Source organism: Amphiprion ocellaris, chromosome 9 (assembly GCF_022539595.1).
Source record: "Amphiprion ocellaris isolate individual 3 ecotype Okinawa chromosome 9, ASM2253959v1, whole genome shotgun sequence".
NCBI lineage: Eukaryota > Metazoa > Chordata > Actinopteri > Pomacentridae > Amphiprion > Amphiprion ocellaris.
Window position 1 is genome coordinate 1,102,829 of NC_072774.1, and position 13,853 is coordinate 1,116,681.

The following is a 13,853-nucleotide window of genomic DNA, read 5'->3' on the forward strand; positions in this document are numbered from 1 at the left end:
GTGTGTGTGTGTGTGTGTTTGTGTAGTGTGTGTGTAGTGTGTGTGTGTGTGTGTGTAGTGTGTGTGTGTGTGTGTGTGTGTGTGTGTGTGTGTGTGTGTGTGTGTGTGTGTGTGTGTGTGTGTGTGTGTTTGTGTAGTGTGTGTGTGTGTGTAGTGTGTGTGTGTGTGTGTGTAGTGTGTGTGTAGTGTGTGTGTGTGTGTAGTGTGTGTGTAGTGTGTGTGTGTGTGTGTGTGTGTGTGTGTGTGTGTGTGTGTTTGTGTAGTGTGTGTGTGTGTGTGTGTAGTGTGTGTGTGTGTGTGTGTGTGTGTAGTGTGTGTGTGTAGTGTGTGTGTGTGTGTGTGTGTGTGTGTAGTGTGTGTGTAGTGTGTGTGTGTGTGTGTGTGTGTGTGTGTGTGTGTGTGTGTGTGTGTGTGTGTGTGTGTGTGTGTGTGTGTGTTACAGACTGAGGGCTGCAGCCAAAATGCTGCTGGGATTCACAGTAAAATCTATTAAATAGGTTGTTCGTGGTTCAGTTTTATCACCGTGTAACTGCAGTAATCCTCCCACTCTGAACTCCGCTCTCACTGTTACACAGATTTAATTCAAACTACATCAGGTTTGCTGATTTTATCAATCATTAAAGTGAGACTGAGCCATTTTTTAAGGTGGTAAAACACGACAAACTCATGTCCAACATCTGCCAGCGTTGCCTGTAAACACGTTTAATATCTTTACCACTCTGTTTTCGTACTCTATCATTTATTATCTGTTTATGCACATCTTATATTTTGTTTTTCTGCAATATATATTGAAAAAAATGTCCTTCCTACCTACCTGCCTGCTACATTTAAAAATGTCTAGAATCACTAAAAAACAATTGAGTTTGTCCAAAATGACTCAAAACAATGTCCAAAATCTGTGAAAATAGTCCAACGTTTAATTAACTTAATTGTCCAAAATGACTCAGTTGATCTAAAATTTGGTATAAATTGTTCAAAATGACTCAAAAATTGCCCAAAATATTTTCCATTGTGTCCAAAATGACTCAGAAATTGTCAGATTCATTCAGCATTTGTCTAAATTCATGCTGGAATTAGCCAATCTAAATTAAATTGTCTTAAATGAAAAATAAATGATCTAAGATGACTCAAAAGTGGTCAAAAATCCATTAAAATTGTCCGGAACTGTCCAAAATGACTCTGAATTAGACTCAATAATTGTCCATAAAGACTCAGTTGATCAAAAAATAGGTTTAAATTGTTCAAAATGACTCAAAAAAATGCCCAATAGTCCCATCAATTTGTATTAGATATGAACAGCCTAAAACGACTCAAAAAATATCAAAAATTAATTGAAACTGTCCAAAACGAGTCAAAAAATATCAAACTTTACTCAAAAATGACTTAATGTGTCTAAAATTAGATCTAGTTTCCTAAAGTGACTCCAGATTTGTCCACAATCCATTCAAATAGTCCAGAATTCAATTAAAATTGTCTATTTATACTAAATAATTGGCCAAAATGACTTGAAAATTGACTAAAATTAGACAAAAAATAGTTCAAATTACTCAGAAATGATCCAAAATGTCTTGAAATGTGTTTAATGGAAACTCTATCTGAAAGACAGAAAAGCTATTTTTGGTCGACATCATTCTTTCTGTAGCTGAAATATTTCCATTCAACTGATTTCTTTCCTTTTCAGCGTTTCTCTCCTGCTCTTGTTTATTTTGCTGCACATGTTGTCAACAAACAAATAAACCTCCTTATGTCAGAGTAAATGATTCTCTATCAGACTAAATCTCTCAAACAGCAGAAAAATTTACAGCAAAATGTGTTAAATTTGGTGCTAAAACAACATATTGTGCAGCCCTAATGCTCATATCTGCTTTTATTAATAAAATAGTAAATTTCCCCTGGAGTGGGGAGAAATAAAGAACTTTATCTTATCTTATCTTATCTTATTATTATAAACTATTTATTAAATGCTCATTTTCTGCCTTTAAATTCTAAACAAAGGGCCTTAAAGTGAGCCAACCTTCGCTGGATATTCCTTTACAGCCACTGAGTCACTCTTCTATATTTGTGTGGCTGTTAAACTATATTTATCATTATTCCATAACTGCACTTCTGGCTGCAGTGGACCCAAAATGGCCGCTCTAGTCGGATCGGTTTCTCCCACCTGTACGGCTCCGACTCGGCCAGGAACTTCCTCTGCTCCAAAGGGCTGGCGCTGACCCGGAGCTCCTTCACCACGGCCTGGGAGGAGCTGCAGTCGCACAGAACTTCAGCCAGGATCACCTGCAGCAGATAAACAGCATGTTATCCATCCATCCATCCATCCATCCATCCATCCATCCATCCATCCATCCATCCATCTTCTTCCTCTTATCTGGGGTCGTGGAGGCAGCAGATGAAGCAGGTCATTCCAGACGTTCCTCTTCCCAGCAACACTTTCCAGCTCTTCCTGGGGGATCCCGAGGTGTTCCCAGGCCAAATGAGATACATAATCCTTCAGTAGGTTCTGGGTCTACCCCGGGGTCTCCTCCCAGGAGGATGTGTTCAGAAAACCTCCAAAGGAAGTCTCCCTGGAGGACCTGAATCAGATATCCAAACCTCCTCAGCTGGTTCCTTTAGAGGTGAAGGATCAGCAGCTCTACTCTGAGCTCCCTCTGGATGTCTGAGTTTCTCCCCCTATCTCTAAGGCTGAACCCAGACACCCTATGGAGGAAGCTCATTTCAGACACTTGGATCCACAAACTCATTCTTTGGGTCACTACCCAGAGCTCATGACCATAGGTGAGGGTTGGAACGTAGATGGATGGTAAATTCACCACACCATTTTCCCATCACTCGTGAACAAGATCCTGAGATACCGCTTCACACTCGGCTGCAAACTGCTCCAGTGCTGCTGAAGGTCTGAGGAACCAACAGAACCACATCATCTGCAAAAAGCAGAGATGTGATCCTGAGGTCCCCAAACCGGACCCTCCTCACCCCGGCTGCACCTTGAGATCCATGAATACCACAAACAGGATCCAAGACAAGGGACAGCCCTGGAGGAGTCCAACACCCACTGGAAACGAGTCTGACTTTGTGCTGAGTATGTGGACACAGCTCTCACTTTGGTTGTACAGGGACCGAATGGCTCGTATCAGAGACCCTGGTACCCCATACTCCCTCAGTATCCCATACTCCCTCAGTACCCCATACTTCCTCAGTACCCCATACTCCCTCAGTACCCCATACTCCCTCAGTACCCCATACTCCCTCAGTACCCCATACTTCCTCAGTACCCCATACTCCCTCAGTACCCCATACTCCCTCAGTACCCCATACTCCCTCAGTATCCCATACTCTCTCAGTACCTGATACTCCCTCAGTACCCCATACTCCCTCAGTATCCCATACTCCCTCAGTACCCCATACTTCCTCAGTACCCCATACTCCCTCAGTACCCCATACTCCCTCAGTATCCCATACTCTCTCAGTACCTGATACTCCCTCAGTACCCCATACTCCCTCAGTATCCCATACTCCCTCAGTATCCCATACTCCCTCAGTATCCCATACTCCCTCAGTACCTCATACTCCCTCAGTACCCCATACTCCCTCAGTACCCCATACTTCCTCAGTACCCCATACTCCTTCAGTACCTCATACTCCCTCAGTACCCCCGACAAAACCCCTCGGGGGACACGGTTGTAGGCCTTCTCCAGATCCACAAAGCACATGTGGACTGGCAGGTCAAACTCCCGTGACCCCCTCAGCAGCTTCACAAGAACAAGAGCTTGCTAACAACATGTTAGCAAGAAGGAAAATAACTAATCTGAGGGGTAGGACTGGTTGCTAGTCAGTAATAAATATGACAGGAAATCAGCCAAGTGGGTCATAGTTTAAATAGAATCACAATGGTGAGGGTTGATCAAGAAGTTCAGAGACTGTGCCACTAAATATGCAGAAATGTATTTAAGTTTGGTCAATATCTCTGTGCAGTGATGCTCTGCTCCCAGTGCTCCTGCAACACTTATAGCACTCCTCTGTAAATATGTGAAGCTCCATCTGCAATGAGCTGAATCTCCTAACTGCAACTATATAACTGGAATTTAATTGTGAAAAAGGAGGGAGAGAAATCCAGCATTTAGGACTGGTAAAGAATGAGAAGACAACCACAACATGGTGAAACTAGTAACAGGGTAGTCAACAAATTAACACTCAATCAAAGTCCTGTTTTCTAAACATGTAAAGCTCCATCTGTGATGAGTTGAATCTGCTAAAAAAAAAAAAAAAAAAAAACATCAGCTGGAATTTCAGTTTGGAAGCAGGAAGAAGTTGCACAGACACAAATTTGGTGAGCAGAGCAACAATGGTTTTGTAATCAAAAATGCCACACTTGATTCCTGTTTTGGAGCATCTACAAGCATCAGATCAAAGTTCAGGAGGTTTAAAGACCTCCTTAAACTCCTCAGGATGTTCCAGCAGAACTCTAAGGGACAAATCTGCAGTAAAAACCAGCTGGATGTTGAAAAAAAACAGCAAACAGCGCCTCTTTCTCCTGAAACAAATCACAAATATGCAGCTGCAGTGGTTCCAAAAACATCTGGAACATCTGGACTTGATGCTGATCATGAAATATCAACATGTTCTCCCAACGTGTGACTGTGACATGCTCCACATAAAGGGCAACACAGACAGTCCTGGAACTTTCTGATCGACCCTCATACAAACACAAACAGTCTTGGAACTTTTCGATCGACCCTCATATGACACCGTAAAGTGAGCGGTGGTCGTCTCACCTTTCCAAACCAGCCATTTCCAATCTCCTGAAGATAGTTTAAAGTGTGTCTTTTGAAGCACTGAGATTTGGAGTCTGTAAAAAACAGAGAAATTAAAAAAAAAGATCAGAGACATTTGATGTTTTTTTATGATATAAAATCTAAATACAAAAACTGACAGGAAAAACAAAGAACCACAGATTTTGCATCAAAACATTAAATATGATAGATGTGATTTAACACATAAGTCAGTCGCATTAAAAAATACATAAATAAATAATTTCTTATTTAAACACATTTAATACACAGTTCATTTTAAGTTTGTCACTGAAAAATCCATTTTCTGCACATTTTTCCCCAGATTCCAGTGTTTCTTGGCTTCTGTTTCTGTACATTAATAGAAAATAAAATCAACAAACACTTCTGTAAGTTGTTTTTTCAGGCAAAGAAACAAAATGCTGATTCTAGCATTGCAAACATCAGAATTTGTTGCATTTCATCAAAGTAAACTGAATATTAGAAGGCTTTAGAACCACTGATCAAGCGAAAACTGTGTATTCGAAGACATCATCATTTGTTTAGATGGAAATTAAATAAATAATGGAGATTTTAATTCACGACAGGTTTAATGGTCTGATGTTGAAGTTTCTCCTTCAGCAGATTTGGACAAAACTTTATTTTTATTTCACCGCAGAACTTGATTTTTTAATGTTTTATCATAGATTATAGATAGATAGATAGATAGATAGATAGATAGATAGATAGATAGATAGATAGATAGATAGATAGATAGATAGATAGATAGATAGATAGATAGATAGATAGATAGATAGATAGATAGATAGATAGATAACAGACAGACAGACAGACAGACAGACAGACAGACAGACAGACAGACAGACAGACAGACAGATGTCTAATTTTAGTCAATTTTCAAATCATTTTGGCCAACTATTGAGTACATATAGACAATTTCAATCTAGTTTTAGACTATTTTAATGGGTTATGGACAAACGTGGAATCGTTTTGGGAAACTAGATCTAATTTTTGATAATTATGCAAAATTTTTAAGTAATTTTGGACAGTTTTTGAGTAAAGTTGGATACTTTTGGCTCATTTTAGACAATTTCAATAGATTTTTGACCATTTTGGGTCATTTTAGACTATTTACATCTAATTTAAAACAAACTGATTTATACAGGACAATTTCTGAGCCCTTTGAACAATTTATGCTTAATTCTAAGCGTTAAACACTTTATTTCTTGCATTCTGGTGGATTTTTATGTGCTGATTTATTCCTTTTCTGCATCAATTTATGGTAAGAAAGTATATTTTTATGTAAAGACGACACAAAATTCAAAAACTAATGGAATATCAGTGGACCTAATGTGGTTGTTTGAGCTCATAAAAAAAGAAGTCCATCTGCAGCTCTGTTTAGTTTATTACAAACATCATGGTGGTTTCTTTGGTGTTTTTAGATGTTCTAATGTCTGTGAGCTGTCTGAGACCAGATGTCCTCTGAAGGTGCGTTCAGGTACCTGGTCCGTCCTGCAGGGCGGGGCAGTTGTTCCGGTCCCTGACTGGCAGGGTGTAGACCTCGGGCAGGGAGGGGCAGGACGACAGGCTGTCCTCCTGGATGGGGCTGGAACCTCCAGAACATTCCTCCCCATCTGCATTATCAAACTCCTGGTTGGAAATGGACAGAAAGATCACAGAGCTGCTACCAACAGGAAATAAAGAGAGATGATCAGAGCAGCAGATACCCAGAGAAGACGGACATTCAGAAAGCTAGAAACAAAAAACACTGATGAGTTTCTGTTTACAGTCTGGAAAAGATCTACCAAATCTAGAAAAAAAATCCCAAACCTCCTCAGAACATCTGGTTCAACATCTCCAGTAACTTTATTAATAATCAGAGTTCTACCTTCATACTGGGAATATTTCCAGAGTTCCAGGTCCTTGAAGTCCATAGAGGAGAACGTCCCCTGGAGAAAGTTCTAGAGTAGACCTATTCTGTTCTAGAATTTTCTCCAGTTGTTGGTAGGTCTACTCTAAAACTTTCTACAGTTGTGATAGGTCTACTCTAGAACTTTCTCCAGTTGTCGGTAGGTCTACTCTAGAACTTTCTCCAGTTGTCGGTAGGTCTACTCTAGAACCTTCTCCAGTTGTCGGTAGGTCTACTCTAGAACTTTCTCCAGTTGTCGGTAGGTCTACTCTAGAACTTTCTCCAGTTGTTGGTAGGTCTACTCTAGATATTTCTCCAGTTGTCCGTAGGTCTACTCTAGAACTTTCTCCAGTTGTCCGTAGGTCTACTCTAGAACTTTCTCCAGTTGTCCGTAGGTCTACTCTAGATCTTTCTCCAGGGGACGTTCTCCTTTCCTGCTTCCAGTCTTTAAGTTTAGTCTCACTTAGAACATTCCAGGTCCTTGAAGTCCATAGAGGTGGGTCCAGATTTATCACTTTTTAATAGACTTTTTCCATCATTTCTGAGCCTCAGAACTTCATCAGTCCAGCAGATAGAACCATGACATTTAGGAGGAAAAACACATCTGAGTTCTGTAACTAAAATAACTAAAAAATCTGGAAAATTACCACAAAAAGAGACAAATTAAACACAAAAAGAGACCAAACCACCAAAAAAGAGTCAACATTACCAGAGACACAAAATCACCACAAAAAGACCCAAAATTACGACAAAAAGACCCACAATTACCACAAAAAGAGGTAAATATACCACAAAGAATCATGTGGTTCTTTATTTACAGTAACTTCACTGTTAAACGATCAGAGTTTTAAGAGTTCTGAGTTCTTATGGTAGTTTTGGTCCTTTTCAAGAAAATTTAGCCATTTTTGTGGTGATTTTCTACGTTTTTGCTGGCATATTTGAACATTTCATGGTACTTTTGGCTCTTTTTGGGGTAATTTTGCATGTTTCTTGGGTTAAATTTGAGTTTTTGTAGCAATTTCACCAGTTTTGTGGTAATTTTGGTGCTTTTTGTGGTAATTTTGTTACTTTTTGTAGTGATTTTGCATGTTCTTCCTGGCATATTTGAATGTTTCAGGGTAGTTTTCTCTCTTTTTGGGGTAATTTTGCATGCTTTTTGTGCCAAATTTGAGTTTTTGTTGCAATATCACCTGTTTTGTGGTAATTTTGGTACTTTTTGTGGTGATTTTGCATGTTTTTCCTGGCATATTCGAATGTTCCAGGGTAGTTTGGCTCTTTTTGGGGTGATTTTATGTGTTTTGTGGTCATTTTGACCATTTTTGTGGATATTTTCCAGCTCTTTTAGTTATTTTAGTTGCAGTTCTTGCATGCAAATCTGCCAGACTGATGAAGTTCTGAAGCTCAGAAATGATGGAAAAAGTCCATCAAAAAGGGATAAGTCTGGAGCCACCTCTATGGACTTCAAGGACCTGGAACTCTGGAAACATTCCCAGTATGACGGTAGAACTCTACATACACTCAGTAAACTTCCTAAAGCTACTGTAGACAATAAAGAGCAGATTCTGAGGAGGTCCGACAGGAGAATCTGGCTGATCTTTCATGTAATGACACCAAAAACCAGCATGCAGAAAGTGTTGGAGGAGACAGAGGAAGCAGAGGTGAAGAAGTCTCTTACATGTTGAAGACTTACATTGAACCCCACTCCTCCCCTCTTGCAGCAAAGGCAGGTGAGCAGCAGCAGAACAAACGAGACGAGCCCAGAGCACGAGATGAGGATGACGACGTAAGGCGGAGGAGAGAGGGAGGCGGCCCTGGACGGAGAAACTGGAGAAGAAGACGGATGGTTAGTGAGGAACATCGAGGTTCTAGAGGTTCTACAACAGAGGGGGAACTGGTAGGTTGGAACAGAGAGAATCACGGAGTCAGAGAAGATAGAGAGAGATCTGTCACAGAGGAAGCCATTGGAGAGATTTGTTAGCGGCAGGTTTGGAGAACCCCAATGGACAGTTTGCTTCAGGGATTCGGGGGATAAAAAAGCGGGAAAAACAAACGAAGCTCAAGATCTAAAAAACATCGTCTGAGTCGGTAAAAAAGGAGCGGAGTTAAAAGTTCGGGGGGAGTATACCATTCCAGTCAGGAGAGAAGCATGGGGGAGAGGGGAGATATCAGAAATGGCATTCCACTCAGGAGACAAGAAGCAGGGAGGGAAGCTGGAGATACCATCAGGTAGAAGGGAAGAAGTACTGAACTCAGGAAGGTGACAGAGGGAGGAGCGGGACATTATTTGATTGTTTTGTACCTCAGCGTGGTCGATTGTGAGAAGTGAACCATCTGTGGGAAAGAAAAGGGGCAGGGCAGCGAGTTAAACAGCCGACAGGTCACAGGTTTGTATGTTCTGAAGCCAAAAATGTACAGAAGACGACAAGAAGCAGGAAACGGAGAAGCCAGAAACAGTCAGAGGATGTCTGAGCAGAACGGCCGGGATGGGATAGAAAAACCTACAATCTACAAGCATCATCTCTGTCCTGATTCAGATTTTCTGCTGAAAATTTATGCATTTTTTAACCCTCATCTCGTCCTGTGGGTCAAAATTGACCCGTTTTAAAGTTTGAAAATGTGGAAAAAAATATATTTTCACAGTGAAACTTCCGATGTCCACATTTTCAACATTTTAGGGAAATATTTGAACATTTTTTGGTGGGAAAAAAGAAATGTTAAAAATGTTTCTTAAGAACATTCACATAAAAATCAACCAAAATCCAATGAAATTCACTGCATTTTGGCTGATTTTTATGTGAATGTTCTTGAAGAAAATATTAGAAGTTTTATATTAATATATGGAATCATTTCAGAAATTTTTAGGATTTTTTTGGAAGATTTTTACTAATTTTTTGAAAATATTTACAAGATTTTTCTTGCCAATTTTGGGGGATTTTTTTAAAAAAATAAAACTTTTAAGGAAAACTTTTAAGGAATTATTGGAATTTTCTTCCTGAAGGTTTTGCAAATTTTCAGAAATTTGGGGAATTTTTTTGCAGAATTTTTGGATTTTCTTCAGACAAGGAAACAATATTTTTTGGTGTCCGTAAATGAGGACAGCAGGAGGGTTAATCATATGTCACAGCATAACTAAATATCTCAACGCCAGTTTTTTACAGTATCATTCAGCCAAAACAAAAAGTCATTTTTAACACTGAATCTTCAATTTCAATCAATTTAATTTTTTCTCAACTTTCCTTAAAAACAGTGTTTGTTGATCTGCATGCTGCACAAAAATAACACTATAAACTGTTTAAATCAGCTGCACTAAGCTCTTTGCCACCATTTTCCAGCTTTTTAAAATGGAGCTTTTGCACAGGTGCAAGAAAAACACTAAAAAGGAAGATTAGTGTACAAAAACAACCAGTTTTATGGAAATATTTGGACTAAAAACAGGTTCTCTGTCTCACAACTGTATTCATTTATCATCTAAATCAGCAGCACAAAGACTCATCTGAATGCAAATCTGGTTGTGTCTGCAGACAAATCTTCCTTTCCAGTGTTTTTCTTGCGCACATTTGCAGCCTGCAGGGCAGCTAACTCTGTTATTAATGAAAGTTGAGAAAAACGTCCCTAAATTGGAGTAAATGAGGTTTGATCACACAGTATTCTTGTAGATAAACAATTAAAAATGACTTTTTGTGTCGACTGAACGATGCTGTAAAAAGCTGACGTTGAGATATTTAGTTTTGCTGCAAAACATTTTGAAAAAATACTGAAATTTTCATCAGAAAACCAGAATAAGGAAAGAATGAATCATTCTAGATTAGTTGTGGTGATTTTCTAAGGGAGTGCATCGACTTAGGAAATAAAAACTAACACAAAAAGAGCTGGAAAAGGTTGGAAAATAGATTTTGTTTTGGATTATGCACAAGAAAATCACTGGAAAGGAAGATTTGTCTGCAAAAACGACCAGTTCTATGGAAAGATTTGGACTAAAAACAGGTTCTCTGTCTTGTTTTCATTTATCATCTAAATCACAGAGACTTATCTGAATGCAAATCTAAAACAAAAAACTATTTTCAAACCTTTTCCAGCTCTTTTTATGTTAGTTTGTATTTCCTAAGTCGATGCACTCCCTTAGAAAATCATCCCAACTAATTTAGAATGCTGCATTCTTTCCTTATTATGGTTTTTTGCAGAAAATTTCTGTATTTTTTCAACATGTTTTGCAGCAAAAAATGAGGTTCCGTCACAGTATTTTATTGGAAAATGACTTTTTGTGTTGGGTGAACGATGCTGTAAAAAGCTGATGTTGACATATTTAGTTTTGCTGCAAAACAAGTTGAAAAAATACTGAAATTTTCTGCAGAAAACCAGAATACGTATAGAATTACAGTAAGTGTAGAATTTTTATTTTCAAAGTCAATGCGCTCCCTTAGAAAATCACCACAATAATTTTAAAATGATTAATTACATAAAAACTCCTGTATTTTTTCAGCAGTTGCAGAACATCTCCAGCATAGTGCAGCCCTGATCAGAGATAAACAGTGAAACACAGTTCTGATGATGAAAACTGAATCTGTGTTGCTATAAATCCTTAAAAACAACATGAATCGTTTGTAAAATCTAAAAACGTGGACTATTTCTGAGTTAAAGCTGCAGATGAGAGGTCAGAGTGGGAGGATTTCTTCAGATAAAACATGAATTAAATGAATAATTATGATTAAATATGAGCTGTGACACCAGATCTGCTCCATTCTGTCAACATTTAGGTGAATTTATTCGTGATTTCTCCTCCTGTTGACTCCTAAAGATCCAGTTCTAATGTCATGTTTGTGTTTCTGTTTCTGAACCAGAAAAATCCCAGAACTCCTCCATCCACAAGATCAGGGAAGTCAAACTCATTTTAGTTCATTTCCAGTTTGATCTCCAGTAAAACCAGTAAAACCACAGCATAATAACCTATAAATAACCACAACCCCGAGTGGTTCCTTTGTTTTAGTGCAAAATGTTCACATTGAAGGACTTTTTTTTTTTTTTTTTTTTAACAAAACATCATGAAAAACTGAAATTTGTTAAGAAAAATAAACAGAATTTCAACAACATTCAGCCTCAGTTTATCATTTCCAGATCAGTTTATCTACAAAAGCACAAAACATTTAATCACAGGTATCTGGAACTGAATGACATACTATTTCACTTTTAAAAAAAAAAAAGAAAAACAACAAAAACAAGACAAAATATTCCAAAAATGAGACACAGAACGAACAAAGCGAGAAACAAAATGACAAAAAATGAGACAAGTGACACGCAAAAAAACAAAAAACAGACAGAGAATAAAATGTACAAACGAGACAAAAATCTCAAAAGCATGAAAAAAACGACAAAAACGATGCACAAAACAATGAATAAAGCGAAACACAAAGTAACAAAAATAAGACAAAAAGGAAAAACAAAACAACAAAAACATGAGACAAATGACAAAAGTCACACAAAAAACAAGACAAAATATTACAAAAGTGAGACACAAAATGACAAAAGTCAGACAAAAAAAGAAAAAAAACAAAAAGAAGACAAAATATTACAAAAATGAGACACAAAATGACAAAAAAAGACAAAAAACAACTAAATCAAGCCAAAATATGACAAAAATAACACATAAAAAGACAAATGAACAATCTAGTAATTTACTTTCTGATCAAAACAACTTGTCATGGTCTAGAAATTATTTTAAATTTAAGTTTTACTAATTTACAATCTGCAGTTAATGTCTTCTCTGGAATTTTTGCACTTTGAGGACCGGATTGGACCCTGTGGAGGACCGCTTTTGGCCCGCGGGCCTCATGTTGGACACCGCTGCACAAGGTCATGATCCTGTAGACACCACGAGAGCAGCTTTAATTCTCCACAATAAAAACACTTCCATTCCTCTTTTGTGCTGCAGGAAGTTGCATCAACACAAACAGACAGTCCGATTATTGATCGATTGATTGATAGGAGACACCGGAAACGCTCCGGTACCGGATCGGTTCTAGTGTTTCCCAGACAGAGGTCCAGACAGAGAAGCTTCCAGGCCTCCATGACAACAATACAGCAGCACAATGAGACCAACAGGAGAAGCAGCTCAGCGGATCTGGAGCTCCCAAAACACTCGATGCTGATTTTTTTGTTTTCCTTTTTTTTTCTTTTTTTTTTGGGCGACGTGAGGCCCGAAAATTCTGCCTTGATCACCTCCTCCTCCTCCTCCTCCTCCTCCTCCTCCATCATCTCCTCCATCAGCTCCATCCTGCTGCAATAACAACCAGCGGCCTCCTCCCCCCTCATCCCTGCCTCCAGCTCCTCCGGCTCCTCTCACCTTCCCTCTGCGGAGCTCCGAGCGCTCTCTCCGGGTACGACATGATCCCCGCCAGTGCCACCATCACCCAGCAGTGTGGCTGCATCGTCGCCGCGTCCGGAGCCGCTCCAGCATCCGAGCGCCGACCGTCGGTGTCCCGCTCCTGCGCCGCTCCGCCGCCGCCACGGTCTGACCGTCTCCCCCCTCCCCGGTAATAAAGAGCGTCTCCTCGGCTTCCTTGTTGTCTCTCCTCCTCCCCTCTCCTCCTCCTCCCCCCCTGGACTCTAATCCGCCGTTAGTCGCGGTGCGGGAGCCGCTCTTTGCGCGTCCTCAGCCTTTGCGCACATTTATGAATAAACAACAAAAAAACACAAAAACGCTGCGCGGCTCCCGGTGTCTTCATGCGCGTCGTCCGCTCCCGTGTCACCGTGTTTTTCTCCTCCGCCAGCCGACGTCAGACCCACGCGTCGTCACGGTCCGGATCCATCATCTTCATCATCATCTTCATCCTCCTCACGGCACCGGAGAGCCGCCGTTAATGATCCCACCGGGAGAACATCGATCCTTTACTGGATCCTTAATCCTCCTATCAGTATTCATAAGACTCTGATGTCATCTGTTTACTGCTGCTGACGTCATATTAACACTAAATGAGGTCATAAATTAAATCAGTCTGCACAGATTCTAGTTAATTAAAATAAAAATACTAATGCTGTTAAAGCTAAAAATGTTAGTTATCGACACTTTTCTGAAGCATTTCTATAACTAACATTTTTAGCTTTAACAGCATAAATTACAGTTTGTGTCTCATAAAAGCAGATTTTGCTGCATTTTCACTTTA

At 39.5% G+C, this 13,853-nt stretch overlaps 1 protein-coding gene across 2 annotated transcripts in view; it reads right to left on the reverse strand.

Moving 5' to 3' along the window:
* lmtk3 (lemur tyrosine kinase 3) overlaps nucleotides 1-13,704 on the reverse strand; it is a 36,555-nt gene extending 22,851 nt beyond the window's left edge. The window contains exons 1-5 of one of the 2 annotated variants that reach the window (XM_023271082.3): nucleotides 13,034-13,704; nucleotides 8,372-8,520; nucleotides 6,290-6,437; nucleotides 4,773-4,846; nucleotides 2,159-2,277 (exon numbers count right to left, since the gene is read on the reverse strand). In XM_023271082.3, the coding sequence (XP_023126850.2) occupies nucleotides 2,159-2,277; nucleotides 4,773-4,846; nucleotides 6,290-6,437; nucleotides 8,372-8,520; nucleotides 13,034-13,118 (575 nt within the window). In that variant the 5' untranslated portion in view covers nucleotides 13,119-13,704. The remainder of the gene's footprint in view (nucleotides 1-2,158; nucleotides 2,278-4,772; nucleotides 4,847-6,289; nucleotides 6,438-8,371; nucleotides 8,521-13,033) is intronic. The other variant, XM_023271083.3, reaches the window with a different exon arrangement.
* Nucleotides 13,705-13,853: the final 149 nt, after the last annotated feature.